General features: G+C 43.9%; 1 protein-coding gene across 6 annotated transcripts in view; it reads left to right on the top strand.

Moving 5' to 3' along the window:
- MLIP (muscular LMNA interacting protein) overlaps positions 1 to 26396 on the top strand; it is a 304176-nt gene that overhangs the window by 262493 nt on the left and 15287 nt on the right. The window contains exon 12 of one of the 6 annotated variants that reach the window (XM_075598164.1): positions 24106 to 25904. The exons of the other annotated variants lie outside the window; for them this stretch is intronic. Coding sequence (XP_075454279.1) covers positions 24106 to 24189 — 84 coding nt within the window. The 3' untranslated portion in view covers positions 24190 to 25904. Of the gene's footprint in view, positions 1 to 24105; positions 25905 to 26396 lie in introns of those variants that run through there. 6 annotated transcript variants of the gene reach the window in all.

Genomic DNA, 26396 nt, shown 5'->3' with positions numbered 1-26396 from the left:
AAATAGCAGGCAGTTGCAACTTGTCTTTGCTCGTGCAAAGTAGTCCAGTACTCTGTGCCTTTGACCCTGTTTGTCTTGACTCCTGCCTGGACCGGATTACCTCCTGCTTTGTTCCTGTTCTTCCCTCCTTGTTCCTGTCTTGTGCCAGTCTGGTTCCCCCTGCGTTGTTCCTGTTGTTTCAGTCTGGTTCCTCCATCCTTGGTTGTTCCTGAGTCCGTTACTAAGTACATTCCTGAGTCTTCCCCTTGCCTCTACCTACTCCCTACATCTGCCCTGCGTGTCCGTATCCTGTCCTGCAGACAGCAGCGTTACACATTGCACAAGCCATGCAATGGACCCACAGAGGTAGGGAACACAGATTCCCCCTTCCCACCTTGGATCGTCCGGAGGTCTCTCCTGAAGGGAGGGGCGCTATGGAGCTGTTGGCGTGCCAGCGCCCACTTTCAGTGCCTTGCACCCTGGATGTTCCTCTCCTGGATGCCTGCCTTTCCACTTTTGTTCCTGGTTATTGCTTGCTTTGTCCTGCCTGAACTTCCACATGGACCCCTGCTTGTCCTCTTCTTGCTATCTGGATATTGGGACATTTCTCCCTCCATTAGTGAGGTATAGAAAACAGTTGTGGTTAGTGTAGGACCTGCTGAAGAGGGTTTACGTGGTAGCAGGCTTATAATCCTTTGGCCTAAGCATTTAACAAAAGAACCCCTACTTGTATATAGTGCGGCTTCTCACTTCCACCCTTACTGAAGATTCAGCTTTCTTTGCGGTTACTGGCACTCTGCCTTTAAGGAGGCTGGGTCTTTGCCGACAGATTCTACTCTCTGTCAAACCTAGTAGGATTGCGGGATCTGCGAGCTGTGCAGACTGTTTAGCACAAGCTTACCATAAGCATACACCGTACGCTATACTCCGGCTCATTATCCATTATTTCTACTCTGATACACCCATTTAAAGAGGTGTTCAAGCATTGCCACAGGGCAATGCTCTTTGAGCTTTTTGCTTTTCATTGACTGCACTATAAGCCATTCTCTCACCGTCACATACCCAAGGATTAGCTTCCATGCATAGTATTTACATACGCAAGCAGCGATGTACTCACAGTGAGATTGATACTACTATGCATGTGCCACGTAATTAATAACTCTACCGGAAGATAGATCGATGTTAAAACTATAGCAAAAACCTGTCCCGGTCTCTCTTTCCTCGGTACTCTGCTTTCGCATAGCTTTGATCTAAAAATCAATACACACACTGGGTAACGGTGACGTATACACATGAAAAAAAAATGATCTTCGGTTAGAAAGATTTTTAAGTTACAACATACGTTAGTAAAGAACACACTGAGATATATCTATATCAAAGTGTCAACTACAATGGCAGAAGAATATCTAAGTGATCCTGATGTATGAAGAGGAACTCTAAAAATAAGGTTTTACTTACCTTGTTTCTCTCCCGGACACTGTGTACATGGTCACGAACGGGACTCAGCTAAAATATGAACAACGCATGCGCAGTGAAGTCCTAAGAGAGGCATTACAAACTGCATTACAAGTTACTTCCTCACGGCCCACACTAAAGTTTCTGTTTTCTCACACAGTACATATAAACAACAGGAACGGGAGGGCAATGCTTTTAGTGCTTTTGTCCCAATAAACTGTATACATAAAGACTTTGTTTTTGGGTCGTTCCCCTCCTTCTGACTCCTAATAGAACAACCCCCTTTCTTGAGGTGACCCAGCACATACGGGTAGGGGTCACGTACCTGAGGCGACTTGAACATCACTGCCCATTTGGTATACCCTGAATATACTCTTTGAAGGGTAGAACTGCGCTAAAACAAAAGCTAAAAAATAAAAGCTAAAACCTGTCCTGTTTTCTACATGAGGCACGCTGCCAGAAAATGAAAAATAACCTTTATAGAGGACTACAGTGAGGTATATATAGTGAGTACTGTGATTAGAGGGAATGAGACAAATTTAAACCAAATAAACACTGACATTTTTTGTATATACTTCCCCACACTGTATCACAGTAATCAAGTACACACACTAGATACCTGTAGAACCTTGAACTGATACATGAATATAGGTTTCTGCCAATAATCATGCATTTGAAGAGAGAAATATATGAGACTAAGAACACTATATTGGTATAGTTACCATCATTTATTTATAAGCACATTTATAAGGTGACAAAGAGCAGTACAAATAGACATATCTATGTCCACGTTTTAATATTGCATATTAATGCGAATAAACTTGATTTTAAATACACTTTCCCCCGTTTTTTGCTAACTCTGACCATTTATATTATAACGGTCTGCTGTGCGCCACAACAGGGATCCCACTTCTTTAGCAGCCGGCAGATTTTCTTACTGCAGGGATCACTTTTTCTCTTTGGCAATCTGTAGGTGCATATGCAGACCTTGCAGTTGGTTCTGCAGTAGGTGCTCTGCTGTGTGTGTTGCTCCAATGCTTCTAACTTTTCATCTTTCAGCCTTGTATTTTCTCTTCTTACAGTCTATATAATATTCAGGGCCTCCTTGTAGTCCTCCTTCCATTTACGCACTTCTGAGTTGAGACTCCTGGTCTCCTGGCAGGAGACTTCTATCTCTAGGTTGAGGGTGTGAAGCACCTTCTGTGAGACTTTAAGATCCATACTTAAACTGTAGACAGCTTTTTGAGAGATGTCCAGCTCCTCAGCGAGACTGTGAAGTTCCTTTTTAGAGACTTCCAGTTCTGTCCGGATACTGTTGACCTCCTGGTGTGAATATACATTATACTGAAAAAACTAATGCCTACTGTATAATAGCCTCCAGTAAATATCATAATGTTCTTAATGATTTCTTCTGTATATATCTATCTTCATAAAGCAAGCTTCAGTAACATAATCTATTCACTCATTATCTCAGATGAGGGTTGAAGCACAAGGAGTCAATTTAGCATCATTCATCTGATCACGCAAAGCAGTAACCTTTTCAACCAACTCATTCCTCTCTTTCATCAGCTTTCCAAATAGAATTCACTCACCATTCTTACCAGCACCTCTTCCCATACCATAATCTCTGAATCTACTTGCTTCAAACCTCCTTATTAATGGGGATAGGAGAGGGTTAATAAATAAATAGTTATAAATAGGACCTAATTATTTGGTGAGTTGAATAATAACTGTTTCATTACTGGGGGTCATGCCAGGGACAATTCGATTTGGGTAGTGTTACCCAGTAGCAGTCATACATCTAGGTTCCAGCAGCGGTGTGAATAATAGCAGAAGAGCGTCGGCCATGTGCTCAAGATCACTGAAGGGTAGGGATGCCACTTAATAACACTGTGGCCTAGCTTCCCTTTAAGAGCATTGTTGTTTTTTTAATTGAAAGGGAGAAGAGTGACGCTCTAGGACCAGCATGGGTCAAGGAAGCACCTGCATTACCACTGTGTAGCATGTTGGCCCTGCCCCCTCCATCCACCAGTTCACAAGGGAGGCTAAGGATAAAGTGAGTGCCCTCAGGCAAAACCTTATAAGGGGTGATAACACAGGAAATGCCTTTAACTTTGTGGTCGAACAGTGAAGCATCTCCTCCCTCCATTCTTCTTGGGTTTTTTTTCTTGTCTGTTATTACTATTTTGCTATATAAAAGGAAAACGACATCATATTCAAAATATAACATTTAAAAAAATTGAGAATTTTAAGTGGACATTAATAATTTATTTCAATTTGTTGAAGTGTGTATAATTTGTCATAACTTGGAGAAGCTGGATTGCCAGGCTGGGGCCCACTTATTTGGCGAGTTGAACAGTTGGGATACCATAGGTGTGAAAACTGAAACAGTTCTGCGTCAATCTAGCCATTATCAGTAAAACATCTGCTGGTGATTATAAGCTGAGGCAACATGGGTTCAAGATCACTGATTGGTAGCATGGCAAGGTCATCTGCTTGTCCATATCATTTAATAAAGCAATGGCCCTTTTTGAACAAAGAAGCCTTGTGCATTTATGTCATTCAAAGGAGGCAGCAGGGTCTCTGGGCCTTACACAGGTTATGTATATTAAAGATCATACTCGTTCTATCTGAACAACATATTTCTGTCGAAAGTGATGGTTCTCAATTATATGACCTTGATTGACATTTAAGGTTGCCACGTGACTCTCCAAAAATACTGGACACAATGGTGAAAGGTGTCATGTGCGCGAGGCACACACACCCTTCTTACCTCTCCACTCTATGCTGTTTCCTCCTATTCTTGGCCCCACCCCTAGGCTCCTTACACCACCTCCTGATTGGCTGCTGTTGGGTCATGCAGTCAATCAGGATGGAGGAAGCTGCCTCACCCCCCTAGCAACAGCCCTGCTCTCTTCCTGCTCAGGGAAATCCTGCGCCCCCCCAAGTCGGTCAGGTTACTATGTCCAGAGAGGTAACACCGACACACACCTGTCAAGTATTACATCTCATTTTTTACGGCACAGAGTGTCCAAATACAGGACAGTCCGGTTTAATACTAGACACCTGGCAACCCTAGTGAATGACACAACATCAGAATTGTGTCGTGCCCAAATGGCAGCACAATAACAAACACTTTAGATATGTACTGTAGTATAGAATGAGCTAATCATTCAGATTTCCAGTCTGTTCTTTCTATTCCTTTATAACTGAGAAGATGCAGGGGCATATGCATTAATTTGCATACATATGCATATGATTAATATTTTAAATATCTTTTTTTTCCATCAATATATTAACTACAAGTGAAATTATTAAAATAAATAATTTAATTTTGTGAACGTATGCTACATATGCTGAATGTAAGATGTGCATTTTATGTAACACATGCGAATAGTTATTTGTTTATATAATTACACATAATTGTTGTATTATTAGTACTGCACTCTGATGGTTGTTATATTTAATCTCTATCTGGGTACGTACCATACCGCGCATTACTGCTGCATGTTGGAATGTTTAAGTGTTTTAAAATGAGTCACTACTGTATATATAAAGTACAATCTATCATGAACGAATAAAAAGGTTAATGTATAGTTACTTACAGTATATCCTGTGTTTGTGCATTGAATCTAAAAATCTATGAAATGGGATTGAGTTGAAATTGAATGAACCGAGGGCATATTAATGTATATTTACTTATAAAGTATGTGTTGTTACTGTATGTATTCAAAATTGCATGTAATGGAGTTTAGTTGAAATTGAGATAAAAATCTGTACAGAATGCATTAGTCCCATAAAGTTTATTTGTATTCTGTTTATATAGATTGAACAGCAATAAATACTGTCACTTTCTGTTCTTCAGTGAGTACAGTATCAGTGAAAAGTCATGGCAACCAACTGCAATTATTCTGAATGAAATATACTATGTGTAGCGGGTGTACCCCTGGGGTACTATAACTACTGGTATTGCTGTCACCTGTGAGGCTAACAGGAGGCCTGAACCTCCGCCACTGGGAGCCTGGGGTATACTTACACACGGTGCAGCGCCTCCACTGATGAGGGATCCCAACGGGGTGGGAGTGTGCCCTCACCAGAACAACCTTACAGTAAATACACACAATGGGAATAAACAGTATTTACTGAGCATGTACTGTAACTTTGGTAAAACTCTCATTGTATAACATCATTACATAATGACATTATTATTATCAGGGTACCACCCCACATGTCAATCATGGCATTACTTCACATATCAATCATTGCATCACCCTTTGTCCTTGGTGTACCAATGTGCCAGGGCACTTAACCTCTGAGTGTCCACAAGCTATAAAGTTAATGTGAGTGTGAGGGATAGCGCTTCCCTGTGTTGGTGCACTTATACTACCTCCCTGGTCATAGTCGTAACCAGGATAATCCTTTGATGATCAACAGCTCCGCAACGTGATCCCACGGCGTGATGCACTGCTCTGTGCAGGACTGAGTACACCGTCTGACTCCCCAGGGGAGGGATCCCCAGCCGGAGGATCCTTTGCAAACAGTCTCTGCTATGGAGTCAGATACTCTTTCAGATACACGCTGTATTGACAGTCAGGCACTGTCCTGCAGCATCTCTCTCTCTAGAGTATAGTGAAGGAGTCCCTGTCTTAAGGCAGTTCCCTATACCATACAGTAATTCTCTACAGTGTCTCAGGGGACAAACTGGGCCCTGGGGGTATACCTCTGGCCTAGTCCCTGGAGCACTGCTCCGTGGACACTACCTGCACCTTCAGTGTCCAGGTCTTGACTGCTCACTTACTGTCCCAGCAGGCAGTAGTCTTTCCTTCCTTCAGAAGCAATCCAGCCATCCCATTGGCTATCATGTGTCACCAGGCAGCTTTCTCCTTAAGCCTCATGGGAGTTGTAGTCTCTCTGCTGCACAATTACCATTGAGGCCGCTTGCGCATAGGACACTGTGCATGCATGACTCTAATGGCCACCACAAGGTGCCCTTTGCCTGCCTTACTCGGCAAAGACCCCTAACTTGCCCTCGCCACTTCTGCGCATGCGCAATTCTGCAATCATGCGCGTGCACGCCCAACATGGTGGCTCCCTACGGCAGGAGCCACCGGCGACTACGTCGTCCTGCCGCAACATCCCCACAAGTGAGGGTAAGGAGGGGGAAAAACCGGGAGCGCGAGGGGACCGGAGGGGACATGGCTATATCCTCCCCCTGGTGGAAACCTCAACGACACACAACATTATATAATAAAAATGCAGTTTTCTGTTTATAACTTAACGATCAACTTTAAATGAGATTGTACATTTCTACAAACATATTTATCACAGAGGCTAGCTTAGCTTTTGCTTACTGCTGAGACTGATAGTGAGGTGCCCCTAATGAATCATAAGCCACTCTAGTGGGAGGGCGTCTCACTCACTGGCTTCTGCGAGTCTCAGTCTCCATCTCTTCATCTCGTGAGAGACCATCATAGGCTTGAGGCCTGGGCTCTCGGGTAGAGGGTGAACCAATTTGGGCAAAGTCTCTAGGAACTTGAAAATTGTCTCTTTGTAGCACAAAACTTGGGCTATGAGGCCTTAACTGTTGACTTGGTGACTCGCCTGTTACCGGTACTGGAGGAGCAGGCCCTTTACCCATTGCTCCTTCGGGAAGTGCCCACCAATCACTGTTGGAAGTTCCTTCCAGATGATCTTGAATCATCTCAGCTGTTGAACTTGAATTCTCCATAGTCTCTTCAGGCTCACTATCGCTTACTAATGTTTCTGCTTCTGGGTCACTTTCTCCCAGTTGTGGGATAGGCAACAAACGGTTTTGGTGCCAGACCTTTACCCTGACATTCACATCGCGTATACGATAGACAGGGAGGTCCGGCATTTGGAACTCTACTTGGAAGGGTCCCTCTCTCCATTGATCAGCCAGCTTGTGCTTGCCGAGAATTCCTAAATTGCGTAAGAGAACGGCGTCTGCAGGTCGTAACTCCTGATAGCGTACTTTGTGTTCATACCTCCTTCTATTATTGGCATGTAGTTTAGCTGCGGCTCTTTCTGCTAGCTGATAGGCATGGTGTAGACTATCTTGCAATCCTCTCACATATCGATAATGGGCCATATTGGGTACCCCATCAGAAGATACCCGCAGGCGGATATCAACCGGCACTCTGGCTTCTCTCCCAAACAGCAAAGGATGAAGAGGAGCACAGCAGCGTTTCCCAGCAATTCCCAGCTAGTGTAGCGCCTTTCCATATTAATTTTTTATATATGAGTCTGAGGTGCTTATTATCATCATTCTGACCATCCTGTTTATTGTAAAATTGTCTGATGAATATATATATATTTTTCTTTTTACATTATGTATTCACATTACGATGTTTTCTATATACATATTTGTGTTAGCATATAAATCCATCATCAAGGGCTCTAGTGAATTTTTAAATAATATTAACACTATGGAGAAGACATTTTCTCTTAATAATATTTGCTATACCCATGTATTAAGCTTTAATATGGTAGACTGCTCTTGCTACATTTAGTATGCATGAATGAATTATATTTATATACATTTTTCTTCTTTTTTTCTTAGTTTTTTCTTTATTTAATATTTTCTCCTAAACGAATTATTAATTCTGATTCTGTTTTTTTATTATTTCTGTGCATCTTTTATATTGGTTGTTGGGAACGTTGCAGCAATATACTGACCATTTTTCGGTACATTATCTACTGAATTAATTTTGTTTATAGTACTTACACTATATGTTCCCTGCACTAATATATTGAGAGTGGGAATGAGAGTTCCCTATTCCCTTAGAATTTCCTTATGTATACTTGGATGAGGATTGTCAACCTGTATGTGTACATACTCATGTTTTGGATGTTGGTATTCATATTTTCTTACTACAGTACATGCGGACAGTTCTCTCCCAGTTCACATAATAAGTATTATATTTATTCTACTTCACTTTGCTTTTTGTTTATTTTTGTTTATTATTGTTCCTTTTTTCTTTTCTTTTTTTAAGGGTATGAGTTAAATCATGTATCCATTAATTTTGCTCGTAAGATTCTTCTTTTTCTTTGTTGAAATATGTATTTTTAACAATGTATTGATTAAAGTTTTGTTATTCAATGTTGTGATTCCAACAGCCAATCACGGCGCTTTATGTATTCTCTCCATTATGAGCGCGAGTAGTATTGAACCGCGCGTCATAGTTGCAACGAGGTTAACAGTCGCATGGAGATGATGTCACAGATGCCGTGATTTTGGCGCGAATTACTTGTGGATATAAAGATACACCTCTGAGCTTCTCACTACACCTTGAGAAAGTCCTTTACGGACGAAACACGTAGGTGCGTTCCTACCATTGTTTTTTTTAAACTGACCAATAAATTACTCTATTTATAACTTATCCCTATTTTGAGTTACCCTCATTTTTTGGCGCTACACTAGCTGGGAATTGCTGGGAAACACTGCTGTGCTCCTCTTCATCCTTTGCTGTTCGTATCTACCTCCAGAGGACTGCACGCTGGAACTGAGCCATTAACTAAGGACACCACAAAGGAAGGTAAAGGGCATAGCCCATCTTTTCTTACCATCCACTGCTGGACTTATTTGAGTTACTCCTCAGGTGTGAGTATACTGTTATTAGGAGACCTATTTTGGGGTACCCGCGTGGGCACCACCAGGTCTCTAGTTTCTCACCCTGGGATGTTATGATACAATACTCTATGTCCTGGAGCTTGGATCCACTATTGGAAATGGAATCTATTTACATTTATTGAGCTATTCATGGTGATGCACCAATACACTGCTCTATTCTCTCCCAAACATCATGAAGTACGGCGTGTACCCTGTGGACCCGTGCCGAGTGCAATTGTAGGCATGCACCAAGGCCTCCACATGTTTGCTCCATTCTCCTTTTTGGAATCTTTCAGCATGCCTATCATGTCCAGCAATGTTCTATTAAATCTTTCAGGGAGCGCATCTCCCTCTGGATGGTAGGGGGTTTCTGAATATTTAACAGTGTTAGAAATTCTTTGATCAGCTTGCTCTCGAAATCTCGTCCTTGGTCGGAGTGCATCCTGTTTGGTAGACCATAGTGCACAAAATACTTCTCCCACAGAACTTTGGCCATGGTGGTAGCTTTCTGAACTTTAGTTGGGAATGCTTGGGCATAGCGAGTATAGTGGTTTGTCACACCTAGCACGTTGCCTATGCCTTTTGAGTCTGGCTCTATACACAAGAAATCCATGCATTCCAAATCCATCGGACCAGAGCTTTTGAGGTGACCCATTGGGACTGCACGGGTGGGCAGTGTCTTTGTATACATCGTATGCACTTCTGGCAATGTTGTTCCACTAACTCTTGCATTTATGCCAGAAGAATCGATCTCTTACTAATCCGAGAGTCTTATCTACTCCCAGGTGTCCATGATTGTCATGCAAGGATCGTAAGACAAGTCGTTGTAGATGCCTAGGCAGGAACAATTGGCGTTGATAAGGATGATTGTGGTATGGATCAATCCGATAAAGGAGGCCGTTGTCAATTTCAAATTTTTCCCATTCTCTCATGAGGATTGCAAATATGTCTTTAGGGACCGTTCTCATCATAGAGGGATCATTCTGGTGGTGAGCTTCACGAACCGTGATAGCCACTGGATCACTGATTTGAGCTAGGACCATTTCCTTCCAAGTGAAGATGACATTTTGAGTAAGACCCATGCCATCAGGGTGGCAGTATGCATTCGGAAGGGCTTGGGGTTGACATCCTAATGATTCCACTACTTGCAACTCTGAGAACGCATCTTATCTTCCACTATCGCTGCGGTAGAACACATCACTTTCATTCCTGGTCCGGGAATCTCTTCCCAAGGCCCGTCATCAGACATGATGCTCAGTCCTGGTCTTCTAGACAGCGCGTCTGCTCCTATGTTAAGAGGCCCAGGCTTGTACTTTATGGTGAACTGGTAGTTGCACAGTGCGGCCAACCACCTATGACCAGTGACATCCAGCTTAGCTGTTTTTAAGATGTAAGTCAATGGGTTGTTGTCTGTTCTCACTTCGAAGGAGACCTCGTACAGATAATCGTGGAGTTTATCCACTATGGCCCACTTGAGTGCGAGGAATTCTAACTTGTGAACCGGATAGTTCTTCACACTAGGAGTTAAGCTTCAGCTCACATATGCCACTGGACGCAGACCATCTGGATACTTCTGATGTAACACCACTCCCAGCCCACTGAAGCTAGCATCTACATGCAAGACATAGGGTTTCTCCGGGTCAGCATAGGCCAGTACAGGAGCTTCCGTCAGTCTTTTCTTCAGTCCCAGAAACGCCTTCTCGCAGTCAGAGGTACATTTATCTCCAAAAGGTGTCCTAGGAGGTGTAGCTTTCTGTCAAGGCTCCTCAGAGTAGATCTTAAGTAGATAATTGAGAGTCTTGGTCTTGCTAGAGTATCCTTCGACGAATCTTCTGTAATGCCACAGAACTCTAAGAACGATCGTAACGTCATCATATTGTCAGGTCTTGGCCAGTTAACCACAGCTTCTACCTTGGCCGGATCGGTGGCCACTCCTTCGGCAGAAACTATATAGCCCACATAGGAGACGGACGTTCGGCAAAACCGGCACTTATCTATTGATACCTTCAGGCCTTCCTTACCCAATCTATCCAACACCTTTAGGAGACGGGCCTCATGTTCTTTGAGGGTCTTCCCGAACACGATTATGTCATCCAGATAGATGAGACTCTCGCGAGGGTTCATGTCCCCGATCGTCTTCTCCATCAGCCTCTGGAACGTTGCAGGAGCACCACAAATACCTTGAGGCATCCGGGTGAACTGGAAAAACCCCAGAGGGCAGATGAAGGCCATTTTCTCCTGGTTAGATGGTCTCATGGGGACATGATAGTAGCCTGAGCATAGGTCCAACATGCTAAACCACTGGTTGCCCGACAGCGCATTAAGGATCTCCTCGATCCGGGTTAGTGTGTACTGATCGGGAATGGTACATTGATTCAAAGTGCGATAGTCAACGCACAGGCGGACGGATCCGTTCTTCTTCCTTACTATCACTATTGGAGAAGCGTAGGGACTTAGTGACTCCGTCACTATGCCTGCCGTTTCCATCTCGTTAATGACATTCCTTACATCATCCACGTCCCTGGGTGCAATTCGCCTGGACTTCTCCTGGAATGGGGTGGCATCGTTCAATCTGATTGTGTGTTGGGCGTTACGGCTACAGCCCACATCCAACTCACTAGTAGAGAACACTTCTCGGTGTTCTTCCAGCTGTGCACTCAACCACTTCTTCCACTCTTCAGAGATAGTTGAATCTCCAAAGTCAAACTGCAACCCTTCTGGCTCTTTCTGGGCGGTGGCAGCCTGGACATGTACTACTGTCTCCACGGTTGTCACCGGGTATATCCTGCCCAGTCTCTGTCCAAATTCAAACGGCACTGGATGTAGGGAGACATTTTGCATGGATATTGTAATTTTCTCAGGAATAGCTGTTGTCCATGCCCTCATCTCCGGCACCATCTTGTACCATCTCCTAAGATCATCTTCATGGGTGGTCTCAAGAGAGAACAAGTTGTCTGCAGTGTCTCGGCCCCAGTATCGGACCACGGCGGTCATGTGTTTCCCTCCCCCTGGTGGAATCTCTATCAGCCCCTTTTCGTGATTGAAGATCTCCCCGTATTCTTCCTGGGAAGTGAACCGTAAGCATTCGTCCTTGAGGGCGGGAGGGAGCCGCAGCCTAGACAGAGGTAGTTCACCAGTCTCCTGAAGAAAGGATCGGATCATTGACATTACTACGTCAGCGTTCGTTCCCAATATGATGGGAGCACTTGGGTACTCTTGAGGCTCGGGGCAGACCAGGGCTTCCAATCTCATTGGGTGAGTCCGATTGGTGTTCAACTGTGATATGTTGATCTACACGGCTATCACTCCATCGATGGGATAATCCTCCTTACTGAGGCCCCACAACTTCATCTGTTTAGCTGACTGTAGGGGCAGATGGCTAAGGTGTTGGTTGTAGAAGGTTCGATAGATAATGGTCACCAGCGGTGTCCATCAAAGCTGAGCCTTCCATGACGACTCTTATTATAGTAGTGGGTCCTACCCGGTAGTATTCATCCAGGGGAGGGATTCTTCCGTGGGGGCTTCCATCTCTTCTTCGTCATCCGCTGGTAGTGCGGGAAAGGAAGTGCAGCATGACCTGGTTCACCACAGTTCAAGCAACGGAAATTGGTGCGGGATCTTGAACTGCCAGGGGACTGGGGAGGAGACCCAGGCACCTCAGCGGTGTGTGTGTCTTTTCCACTCTTGCTGCCCTTTTCTCTGGCCAATCCCTTGCGGGAGTCTTTGCTCTTCAGGAAGTAGGTAATCGGTTATACGTAGCCTGCGTTGTGGACTTCCCGGGTGAGTGCAACAAAGTATAGGCTTCATGCACCTTCACCTGTTGTAGCATTCCTGTGAAGGTGGGAGGGTTCCCTTGCATAAGAGTGCTGCGTATCATGTTGGCTATGGGGTGAGTTGGGCTTGAGCCCTGTAAATACTGCCTTCGGAGAGCCTCATCCATCCCGGAGATGGTGATCAACTTACGATTGAGTAAGATCCCTAGAACCATTTGAATGCGGTGGATGAAGGCTGACAACTCTTCTCCCTCTTTCTGGTAGAGAGTTTAGTATCTTGTCCAAAGGGTACCTTCATCTTCCGGCGACCCATAGGCTTCCAACAGAATATTCACTAGCATCCGAGGCATCAACTCGTGGTATTGTTCCAGATGAATACTCACAATGGTCGAGGTGGTGGCCTGAGACACTCCATGATGCGCTGCCTCTTTACGGCATCTGTGCAGGACCATTCATCCAATACTTTTAGAGTATGCTCCTTCCAGACGTCTATCCCTTCCTCGCCCAGGGGCATTGGGAGGACCCCAGAGAAGGCTTTGAGCTTGCGATAATCTTGTGACTGAGATGACAGGGTCAATGCTTCCACTAATTGGGGTAAGGTCACCCCCATTTCGGAGCCTTCACTAGTAACACGAGTGTCACTGATGTTTCTGGGCCGCGCCACGGAATTGGGAGCCGGCGTAGGGGGTGGACTTTCGGCCCAGCTATCCACTCCAGTGAGAGCACTCGGGGTAAAGGAGACTTTGGGAGGTAGTGGGTCTATCCTGTTAGGGGTACTGGACACCAGGGCAGTAGGCTGCCACGCACTAGTGGAAGGTTCTTTGAGAACCGGTTGGTCGGAAGGGAGTCTACTGATATAAATAGGTCCCAGATTTCAGGTAATTCTGAGTATATGAGGGGGTAGCCCTCTAACGGAGCCTCGGGGGCTTGTAAACTGGATGGGGCTATTTCTTGGCATATGTCTTGCCCCACAGTTAATAATATGGTACTCCATTGAAAGGTAGTGTCAAACTCTCGGCCCCATACCCTCACTTTATCTAGGCCCAAGAGCTTCTTCAGGATTTCCCGGATGTCACTTTCCTCTACTACAGCTGGGACACTCCCTACTGCTACCACGTAACTGGGTGGTTCTCGTACCTTGAAGGCCCAAGCATGGACCTCCTGCCTTGACGGGGTTAACATGGTTATAGTAACATCACATCTTTACCTACTGAACAGGGCACCCCAGGTCTGAAACTCAGCAGCACCTCCAAATGTAGCGGGTGTACCCCTGGGGTACTATATCTACTGATGCTGCTGTCACCAGTGAGGCTAACAGGAGGCCTGAACCTCCGCCACTGGGAGCCTGGGGTATACTTACACATGGTGCAGCGCCCCCACTGATGAGGGATCCCAACGTGGTGGGAGTGTGCCCTCACCAGAACAACCATAGAGTAAATACACACAATGGAAATAAACAGTATTTACTAAGCATGTACTGTAACTTCGGTAAAACTCTCATTGCATAACATCATTACATCATTATTATCAGGGTACCACCCCACATGTCAATCATGGCATTACTTCACATATCAATCATTGCATCACCCTTTGTCCTTGGTGTAACAATGTGCCAGGGGACTTAACCTCTGAGTGTCCACCAGCTATAAATTTAATGTGAGTGTGAGGGATAGCGCTTCCCTGTGTTGGGGCACTTATACTACCTGCCTGGTCATAGTCCTGACCAGGATAATCCTTTGATGATCAACAGCTCCGCAACGTGATCCCACGGCGCGACGCGCTGCTCCTTGCAGGACTGAGTACACCGTCTGACTCCCCAGGGGAGGGATCCCCAGCTGGATGATCCTTTGCGAACAGTCTCTGCTATGGAGTCTGTGGGCGGACGCTCACAGAGGTATGCAAGGGAGACTCGTTATTGTGAAATTAAATAAGGCTTTTTATTGCGCCTGTTTCCTTAACATCAGGAAACTATCCAAACAAGGGGTAAACAAAGCTTCTATTCACTTGGGAGTATTTCTAGTGAAATACTATGCAGTTCACAACTCCCTTAGATAAGCATGTCTCCAAGCCCCAAAACATATAGCATGAAATAAGCAGATATAAGAAGTCTCTTAAATGAAAGTCTTATCTGTTCCATGTGGTTTGGAGGGAAAATCTTCTCTGTCCCTGGTTCAGCTCCCTTTTCCTCAGGGTGTGTCAGCATTCAGGTTTAGAAGTTTTCCCTGTGTCTTGAAAGCAGCTCTGCTGTGTCTTCTGGCAGGGCTCAAGACAAGTTGTGAGAGTCAAAGATAATCTCTGCTCTGTCTCCAAGTTCAGCTCAGGTATGAGCTAAGGAGTCTCTCTTCCTGTCTCAAAAGACAGGCTTTTGTAAGAAATCTAATCAGGCAGGTGGTGTTTGTTAATTGACTACCAGCAGTTAACCACCACACTGCTGGATTAGAGGCACATTACTTGAACAGGGATAACTCCCCTGTTACAGAGTCAAATACTCTTTCAGCTACACGCTGTACTGACAGTCAGCACTGTCCTGCAGCATCTCTCTATATGAGTATAGTGAAGGAGTCCCTGTCTTAAGGCAGTTCCCTATACCATACAGTAATTCTCTACAGTGTCTCAGGGGACTAACTGGGCCCTGGGGGTATACCTCTGATCTAATCCCTGGAGCACTGCTTCATGGACACTACCTGCACCTTCAGTGTCCAGGTCTTGACTCCTCACTTCCTGTCCCAGCAGGCAGTAGTCTTTACTTCCTTCAGAAGCAATCCAGCTATCCCATTGGTTATCATGTGTCACCAGGCAGCTTTCTCCCTAAGCCTCATGGGAGTTGTAGCCTCTCTGCTGCACAATTACCATTGAGACCGCGTGCACATAGGACACTGCGCATGCCTTACTCGGCAAGGACCCCTAACTTGCCCTCGCCACTTCTGCACATGCGCAACTCTGCGATCGTGCACGCGGACGTCCAACATGGCGGTGCCCTACGACGGGAGCCACCGGCGACTCCGTCGCCCTGCCGCAACATCCCCACAAGTGAGGGTAAGGATGGGGAAAAAGCGGGAGCGCGGGGGACCTGGCTACATATGTCTACTGAATTTATTTATGTTTTTGCAGTTACACATACCAGGAACATAACATAACGCTAAAGCTAAATACAACTTCTTTCGGCATCTACAGTACAGTACAGGCATACCCCGCATTAATGTACACAATGTATTTAAAGCGAAAATGTAGTTAAAGTGAAGCACTACCTTTTTTCCACTTATTGATGCATGTACTGTACCGCAATCGTCCTATACGTGCATAACTAATGTAACTAACACATTTGTAACAGACTCTATAGTCTCCCCACTTGTGCACAGCTTCGGTACAGGTAGGGAGCCGGTATTGATGTTCAGGATGTGCAGACAGGCGCATGCGCGAGCTGCCATTTGCCTATTGGGCGATATGTCCTTACTCGCGAGTGTACTTATACCGGGGTATGCCTGTAAATACTATACTTTACACAAGTTATTGTCACTTGTGAAAATTTGTACAGACTTTAAGGTACAGACTTTAAGGTCCAGACAAGCAATTTAAATAAAACATGCATCATGCATGTACTTAATATCCTTGCTTAAATCCAAATTAATTAGGCTGTATTTAGTTATTTCTTATTTTAGTTAATGCAGCAAAACGTGAAATCTTATGGGGATATTTTTAAAATCAGTTCTGTAATATAGATAATAGTGACTGTTTTTTTTTATTTTTATTCAACTCTTAATGTCATTTGTAATGAATTTTAAAGCACCATTTGACTTCTGTAGTTTGAACCCACCTCCCAAAGAGTGCAAGATCTTTGCAACACCTTCCGGTTTGGAATAATTTGTTGCAAATATTTCCAGCAGTTTGAGCTGTAAACTGAAACAATAGATAATGTCACCATGGTAAAATAATGGTGCAATGTAGCTGCTGAGTTAAACTGACTGAAGCAGCCATTATGTGAGGCACACAATCAGTGTTTTGACAGATTTATAAAAAGAGCACCAAACGATCGCCAGCTTAGGTAATAATGTAGAATTATACATTGTCACATGCTTAACATATACAAATAATAAAAACAGAAAAGAAAAGTTGGAAACAAGTATTGCTGCTCTAAAGTCCATACAAGCAAGTGAAGTTCATTCACATGGGTAGAAGTGCACCAGTGAGAGCAAATATTCTTCATCTTTCATAATGAGAACAATAAAATGCACCCTAAGCAGGTCAGGCAAACCTTGAGGGAGAGAGAAACGCGGTACAAGTGGGGGTCCCCATTTTGTTTGCTAGCCTCAAGGAATGGCACCCAAGCTTCAATGACATAAACAGAGGAGGTCATTTGTTGGAGAGTATAGGCCTGCACCGACATGCATCCATGCTACCTCTGAGAAGGCGGGTACCCATGAAATCACTCAGGAACAATTTGGACAATTAGGGGAGGGCGAACAGAGAATTCTGTCTCAGGGCGAGGACCGGATTGACTATTAACAGAGGGCCTCGAGAGATCTGCCTATTCGGCTTGCCCTGCAGCTAGGCCTTATCCGGACCAACTTTACTAGAAGGAAGGGTCTGTAAAATATGTAGCTTTACAATGCTGATGTGGGCAAATTCATGTGTTGAACTTTAAAAGCAAGTTACCCTGTTTATGTATGATGTCATTTATGTAGTGCCTTCTCTGTCTCTTTTCCTGTTTATTGACCTTTCTGAGGCAGGGCCTGCAAGATGGGGCCTGAAGCACATTACGTGATTATCAGGCTATCTGTTGTGTAAAATTGTTGTGCTCAACGTAATCTAATTTCAAGAAAAAAGGGTTACCTCCAACCACAAATATAAGATCTATGCATTGAATGTTAAAATTACACGTTATTTGGTAACTGTACAAAAAGACGTGTTCTATAAAATGCTTTCTTCTCTGCCTCCTTCCAATTGATGGGGCTTTTTTTAGTCTTGGTCTGCAAGATGGGGTCTAAAGTACATTGAGGGTTTACCAGGTTACCTGTTATAATTTTTGCTGCCCTACTTAATATATGTTAAACTTAATAATGGTTACCCCCAAGATGCACATTCATGTTAATAACTATCAGTAGAGGTAGAGAGGGGGGGGGGGGGAAGGGAAAATTAATGTTTATATACAGTAGGGTAATCTAACTTATTCGTATTGCTACTCATCTTAGTTACAAGAATACACATTTCTGAGTAATAAGGTGATACTGTGTATATACCTTGGCCTGCTGTGCAACCATACTGGGATTCCTCCCTTGCCTTTAGTACTGAACCAGTTTAAATGCAAGACCAAGGAACACAGCTATGTTTCCTCTAGTCACTGGTGTACACCATCATTTCTAACAATTTCATCTGGGTTATGGATAATACCCATATAGATTTAGTTTCAATGCCCTGTCCCCTTATAGTTCAGTTTGGTAGATGGTCGATAGAACTATTGAGTACTGATTTATTGACATTCCTCTACTAATGTCAAGAAAGGGGTGAATATGGAATCTTGATCCCTACCAAGGGCCAACTTGCTGCTTTAGATGCCAAAGCTATGCTGCTTTAGATGCCCAAGAAAGGGCTGCCTGTTTTGAAATTTCCCCTTTCAATGGTAACTCACTGTGATGGTCAGGGGTAAACTCCCTGCATTGAAGATGAGCTGGGAGCTTTGGGAGTCCCTGACTTCAAAGGGCATCCAGTGGCTTTGTTGCCAAGGTGTCTGGAGATATTCAGGACTATCAAGCTGCAGAGACATAAGGAGTGGGGATGGGCCAGATAACATTAAGTATCTGCCATCAACCCCTCCTATCGGTTAGCCAGGGGTGAGCAAACTTTTTATGCCGAGCCCCCCTTTTCATCAATAACATTTCTCGCCCCCCCCCCCCCTGCCTGATGTAATCAAAATCACATGAAAAAAAAAAACCTTTATGAAACGGTATACAATGTAAATCCAAATATGTCTAAATACTTATATATTTCAACAGCTCGCGCTTGCAAAATTAGGCTGCGTCCACGCTCCCGCTGAGAGCGGTGACATCACCAACTCTCCAAGCATGAGCACAGGGTGTCCTGCATAATTTTGCAAGCGTGGATCGGGGCTATTTATGTGTGTGTTTGTGTGTGGCTGTGTGTGTGTGTATTGACTGCTGCTGAGCGCGCTTCAAAGTCAATTTTGTTTGTCTCCCCTAGCGCCAAGCCTAAGAGAGCGTACGTGCACAAAGGCAATACTTTTGGGGGGGCATTCATCCACTTTTTTGCTACCTCCCTTCCCTCTCCCCCCCCTTTTTTTTTCTTCCTTCCCCTCCCTGCTCTTTGGCTTGCTATCCCTATTGTCACCCAAACTCCTACCTACAGTATTATTTTTTTTTTTCCGTTTTCAATGTTGTGATTTCACAGTTTTTTTACATTATTTCTGTAAATTCATAGTATGATTGATATAGTGGCAGCCGACCCTTTCACTTGCAGAGGATCGCAGCGAAGCAGGTTGCCAGCGGAGGAGAGCAGGAACACAGCGCTATTGCAGGGCAGACACCGGAAGGAGGGGCGTTTGACTTCACCGCGCTCGGGCATGCTCCTCCCCGTACCTCCGAAGCCCCCGCGCGTGCGCACACACACCATCACGTGGCCGCCACCTGCACTATCCTGTTCAGCTACCCACACACATCTTCGGCTGCCTGCCCACGCACATCTTCTTGGTTCCCCGCCACAGATTTTTCGCCCTCCCACGCACAGCGTCTGCCGGCCCGCGCACCCAGTTTTTGCCGCACGCTGCCTGCGCCCCCTAAATAATCTTGCACTTCCTTGCCCCCCCAGTTTGCGCACCACTGCATTCAATCACAACACACATACTCAATCACAACACACACTCCCAATCACAACACACACTCTCTCTCAATCAATCACCACACACACACTCAATCAATCACCACACACACTCAATCACCAACCACACACACACACACACACACACACACACACACACACACACACACACACACACACACACACACACACACACACACACACACACACACACAAAATCATCACACACACACAATCAATCACCACAAACACACTCAATCACCACACACACACACACACACACACACACACACACACACACAATCACCACACACAGAGACAACACACACATAATCATAAATCACACAATTTTACCTGGCTCGGGGGGCGACATTCTCCAATCCCCCAAACCCCCACACTGCTGAAAACTGGTGCGGGAAAAAGACTAGGAAGAGAAGGAGGGCTTGTCTGTGTGCAGAGAGAAGCCCCACCCCCTCTGCAAGACACAGAGAAGCAGTCTCAGCACAGAGTTTCTGGCCGCCCGTGCACAGCTCTGTCCGCCCCCAGGTTTCTCCGCACGCAGCCCGCGCCCCCCCCTAAATAATCTTGCACCCCCCAAGAGGGCGCGCCCCTCAGTTTGCACACCGCTGGGTTAGACAACGCCCAGCCATTTAGCCCTAGACTAGGTGTTGCCATGGGGGGGGGGGGGGGCACTCCTGCTTCCTCCCAGAGTTCCTTGCATGTTTGTGATGGGAATGCAAACCCTATAAAGAGGCAGGTTGCCATAACCCCAATGTGGTAGAGTGTTCGCGGTTCGTAGTTGGTGGGTCGTGACTAATCCAGCAAGGATTACTCTTGTATACTTCACCCTGTTATTTTACCGTAAGTGTTATTTTTAAGTGTCATTTGTGTTACAGTGTTGTGTTTGCCTGAAAGGGAATAAATCTTCAGTTTATTTTATCATTTTGTCCTGTTCAATAAGTGCCCAGTATATTCGGCGTGAATTAGGTCTGGTCTACCATGACACTCACTCATTAAAAATCTGGTATGAGGTGAGACTAAGGCCGAGTCCATAGACGGACAGGTCGCGCTGAGCCGTGCGGACGCTCAGCGCTGAGCCCCTGCATCCTCAATGAGAATGCCTTGAGAGGGGGCTCACGCGAGCGTCCGCAGGCGTGCGGAGGCTTTGGAGTTTTCAGCCGAGCGCAAAGCTGTTTTTCAGCGTGCTGTCGGCTGAAAACATCCAATCAGCCTGAAGCAGCGTCAACGTCACGGCGCCGTGACGTCGGCGCCGTGACGTTGACGTCAGTGCGTCGCGGGCGATTGGCCCAGCGGCGCCACTGCCCCGCCTCCAACCACCTCCCCCCGGCTCCCTTCGCGCATGCTGGCTCGCCGGCAAGTCCATGGAATCGTGCTGACTTAAGCAGGCGAGCCTCAGCGTTAGCGCGCCTCCGCTCTCCTCACCCCTCTATGGCCCGGGCCTAAAGCATAACCTCTCAAATAATTCCCTCATGCCGAGTCTGTATAAAAACCTGAAATTCACACCAGGGTCACATCCCTCAGGAGTTCGGGAGATGGAGGTTGGGCAGAATCACAAGAATCTAGCAGTTATGGCTTGATAAGGGTGTTGAACCTTTTGGCTTAATGTTCAGAGAACTGGATTTGCCATAGTCTGAGTTAATTAGATTTCTTCAACTCAGGTCAATTGCAAACTCATTAAACCCCTTCTTAGACCTCACAAATTTTGAGAATCTCTGTATGACATAGATAAACCAAAGGGTCTAATATCTCACCTATATTGAATTTTATCTGCCTCGGAGTCCCTGTTAAAACCTTGATTCATGACTAATTGGGAAGAGGACCTATAAACAGAAATAAATCTGGAGGAATGGGAGGAGATTTTTGTAGGAGTAGCAAAAAGCTCACTATACATAGTCATAAAATGCATTTACACTGCTACATCAGTGGTACCTTAAAGAAATAGCTGTCTCCATCTTTCCTCTCTGTGTGTCCCAAAGTGCCTCTATGAAAAACATTTGATGTCTCTTATATTTAAGATGTACATTAAAGAAAAATAATTTATTTTAAACCTGAAAAATTGCCCACCACTAAAATAAGTTAAAGTACTATATAAAAAAACGTTAAAGTTGTTGTACTTTTCAATAGGCTCACTGCAGGCATTGACAAAGATATTCACTGTGCCATCTGCCGGATACATAATGAATTGCAAATAAATATATAAACTCCACAAAACCCCAGTATGTGATTTCGTTGGCTGCTCGTTGCCGGACCGGTACACAAAGTAACCACCCGGCTGGAATCTCGTGACTTGCAACGGTACTGAAGACAGCAAGTCTTGCTACTGTACATCTGTACGTTGTGATACCTTTAGATAGTACTTTCAGACTTGAATCAGATGAGGTTTTGAATGCTCTGAACACTATCATTTAATCTATAAGAGACTCTAATGATGGTCACTAAAAAGTATCCCAACCTGCAACCAATGTGCAGCCTCAGAAACAGATATCAAATTCCATACAATTAGAAACACATACTATTTACATAAAGTGAATACAGTTGTACTGTATGTCAACCAAAAACCTGGACATTTATCCACTGGTAGATACACACCTCTACTGCAAAAAAAAAACCTTCATATAATATTACATTAATTAGAAAAGAAATATTAGATTTATACACAAATGGTCACCAAATATAAATAGCCCACCACCAAAATGAATAATCTGTAACGCAATATTAAATTGTGATGATACAGTAGTTAAAATGTTAGTGTTTAGAATATATAAGAAAGTATTTTATTGTAACAATTTGTATTCTGTTTTTTTGCTTACATAGAATAATCAAAAATATTAATGGCGTCTTTTTTAAAGTTTTTTTGCGATCCCATGTGCCTTACTGACTTTACATTTGTAATTAGTTTTATATTTCATCTCTACTAAAAATGTTTTACCTTAATTACAAAATTGGCTTATTTTCAGAAGCTTTTAATTAAAACTGTCTGTCTGGTTCTGATTATATGTTCTGTTTTACTTTAACATTATAGTTTATCTACACATTTGTAATACGATTTATATCCCGTTTCTAAACAAACGCAGTTTCTGAAACTGAATGTGAAATACAGATGTAGCCGATCTTATAGTTCTCGGCACCACTGGTGAAACACCGAAAAAATGAGGTGCTGGGGGAGGTGGCTTCTGCAATGGCACTGTGGGGCTTCCTTACGGGCCGCAATTTGTGTTGTCATGGGTCTCGTGTGGTTGCGACGCTGGGAACCATAAAATTGACTACATCTGTAGTGGGCAGTAACTGGTTTAGTAAATAACCACAAACAGTATGCAGTTTATTCCCTATTATAAAAAACAGAGAGGCCCAGCGCAACATACCAAGTGAATCTTCCCTATTTTGATTTTCAGATATCTATGTATAATTCTTTTGGAATTCTCTGCTACAGTTTTTTTCATAAAATGTGCAACTTCCTGACAAGTTTATAAGTTTTAGCATAGACCACGCAATACAGTAAATTACCATTCATTGCCCATGGACTGTATCTGATTGATTAAGCCTATAATTTCCAATCAGATTTTCATAAAAACCCTTCTGGCCCTTATTAATATTTAAACAAAAGTGCAGTGTGGTTTTTTTAACCCACAAATATCGTTACATGGGGTAAAAAGTGTTGAATTGGAAGGATAAGTCACTCTGCTGTTTTCAGTGCTCGAAGCAGAAGACATCCAGAGCAAGTGTACTAGCAAGTCATGAAGGCTGTTGTAAGTAATGGATTCATTGTAACCCCACGGTCCAAATTCCGTTGCCTATTTGTAATTCAAGGCCTGGGGGTTTAGGCCCCCTGGAATGAATCAAAGCAAGGGCAGATACCAAACCATAAAAAAATATATATCATACAAAACAAAAACATTGTAATCCAAGACTCCATGGCCTTTTTGTAAAACAAGGCCTGATAGTTTATTTGTAATCTAAGGCCCAGTGGTCTATCGGTAATCCAAGGCTATCTGGGCGGTGAAAATGAATATTCATTGAAGCTCTGGTTCCTCTCTTGGTTGAAGAATCTTCTCTAGAGTATTTCTTGAAAATCTTTAGTCTATCTTTCTTTCCAGATGGGCACTCACCCTTGACTTAGGGTGTTATGTAAAGTCAGGCGCATATATATTACACACACCCATGAACAAAGTACCTGCTACAGACCCAAAAGACCAATGGTACCACAATCAGTGAATATAAAGTTAGGTCCGGAAATAATTGGACACCGATACAAGTTTTGTTATTTCGGCTTTGTACCAACATAAATTCAAGTTACAGTTAAATAATGAATATGGGCTTAAAGAGCAGTCTATCAGCTTTAATTTGAGGGTATTCACATCCAAATTGGAGGAAGGGTTTAGGAATTACATCTCTTTAATATGTAACCTCCTCTTTTTCAAGGGACCAAAAGTAATTGGACAATTGACTCAAAAGCTGATTCATGGACTGGTGTGGGCAATTCAACATTATTTCATCATCAATTAAGCAGGTAAAAGGTCTGGAGTTGATTCCAGGTGTGGCATTCACACTTGGAAGCTGTTGCTGTGAACCCACAACATGCGGTCAAAGGAGCTCTCAATGCAAGTGAAACAGGACATCCTTAGGCGGCAAAAAAAAATCCATCAGAGAGATACTGTAGCAGGAACATTAGGAGTGGCCAAATCAACAGTTTGGTACATTCTGAGAAAAAAAGAATGCACTGGTGAGCTTTGCAGTACAAAAAGGCCTGGACGTCCATGGAAGACAACAGTGGTGGATGATCATATGATACTTTCCATGGTAAAGAAAAACCCCTTCACAACATCCAGCCAAGTGAAGAACACTCTCCAGGAGGTAGGCATATCATTATCCAAGTCTACCATAAAAAAAAGACTTCACGAGAGCAAATACAGAGAGTTCACCACAAGGTGCAAACCATTCATAAGTCTCAAGAATAGAAAGGCCAGATTAGACTTTTCCAAAAAGTATCTAAAAAAGCCAGCCCAGTTCTGAACAGCATTCTTTGGACAGATGAAACTAAGATCAACCTGTAGCAGAAAGATGGGAAGAAAAAAGTATGGAGAAGGCTTGGAACGGCTCATGATCCGAAGCATACCACATCATCTATAAAACATGGTGGATTCAGTGTGATGGCATGGGCATGCATGGCTTACAATGGCACTGGGTCACTAGTGTTTATTGATGATGTGACACAAGACAGAAGCAGCCGGATGAATTCTGAAGTGTATTGGGATATATTGTCTGCTCAGATTCAGCCAAATTCAGCAAAGTTTATTGGACGGCGCTTCACTTTACATATGGACAATGACCCAAAACATACTGCGAAAGCAACCCAGGAGTTTTTAAGGCAAAGAAGTGGAATATTCTGCAATGGCCGAGTCAATCACCTGATCTTAACCTGATCGAGCATGCATTTCACTTGCTGAAGACAAAGGGCCTTATGCAGAGAGCATCGTTATTTCGAAATTCGCCATTTTTTGTACAATTTCGCGCAGAAACCGGCAGAAAATGGCGAGTTCCGAAAAACGCTCCATTTTGTTTTTTCAATTGCTAAAACTCGCCTCGCGGCTGGCGAGAACCTCCATCTCGCCATTTTTAAAACTCTCCGAATGCAGAGAGGTGCGAACGGCATAAAGCGGCTGTTCGCGCCAAAAAATGCCGCGATTCGCGCATTTTTGCCGCGCCAGGAAAAGATGGCAAGATGGCGCTCGCCGCCTATAGTAAAGGGGAAAAAAAGGCGCGAATTTGTTTTTACACGTTTCTGAAGCGCGCATCTCGCCAATTTAAACTCGCCACACGCATCCATGTTAAACATAGCAGAATTCGCACTTTTCTGCATATGGAGAATAAAACTCTCCAAAAAAGCTACTTTTTATGAAATTCGCCAATTTTAAAATTCTATGCTCTCTGCATAAGGCCCAAAACTTAAGGCAGAAAGACCCACGAACAAACAACAACTGAAGACAGCTGCAGTAAAGGCCTGGCAAAGCATCACAAATGAGGAAACTCTGCGTTTTGTGATGTCCATGAGTTCCAGAGTGCAAGCAGTCATTGCCTGCAAAGGATTCTCGACAAAGTATTAAAAATGAACATTTTATTTATGATTGTGTTAATTTGTCCAATTACATTTGAGCCCCTGAAATAAGGGCACTGTATTTGAAAATGGTTGCAATTCCTAAACGTTTCATACGATATTTTTTTTCAACCCCTTGAATTAAAGCTGAAAGTCTGCACTTCTATTGCATCTCGGTTGTTTCATTTGAAATCCATTGTGGTGGCATACAGAGCCAAAATTATGAAAATTGTGTCAGTGTCCAATTATTTCCGTACCTAACTGCAAGCTATATACATAAAGCTACTGACGGTGCTTGGGATATGAACACCTAAAGAGAAAGAATCCCACAATAGAACTCTGGTATACCAAAAAGATAAACAATCTTATTGTAATATCACATACATTTTGAAACAGTCTCCAGTGCCTCACATAACAAAGAATCCCTAATTGCTAGTGCACATAATAAACCTTGTACTGAATGGGAATTGGTTCTATTGTGAATCCCTATTATTCAAAAATAGAGAGTAATGAGGCATGCAAGCAGCCTCATACCCCTTAGACTGGCCGGTCCAATATAGAAGATGGTGGAATAGGACAAACCCACAGTAAACATTTGGCATAAGAGATAACACAACCT

This window comes from Ascaphus truei, chromosome 4 (genome assembly GCF_040206685.1).
Source record: "Ascaphus truei isolate aAscTru1 chromosome 4, aAscTru1.hap1, whole genome shotgun sequence".
Classification (NCBI taxonomy): domain Eukaryota; kingdom Metazoa; phylum Chordata; class Amphibia; order Anura; family Ascaphidae; genus Ascaphus; species Ascaphus truei.
Note: the sequence above shows the minus strand (reverse complement) of the source record. Positions and strands in the feature narration are given on the sequence as shown.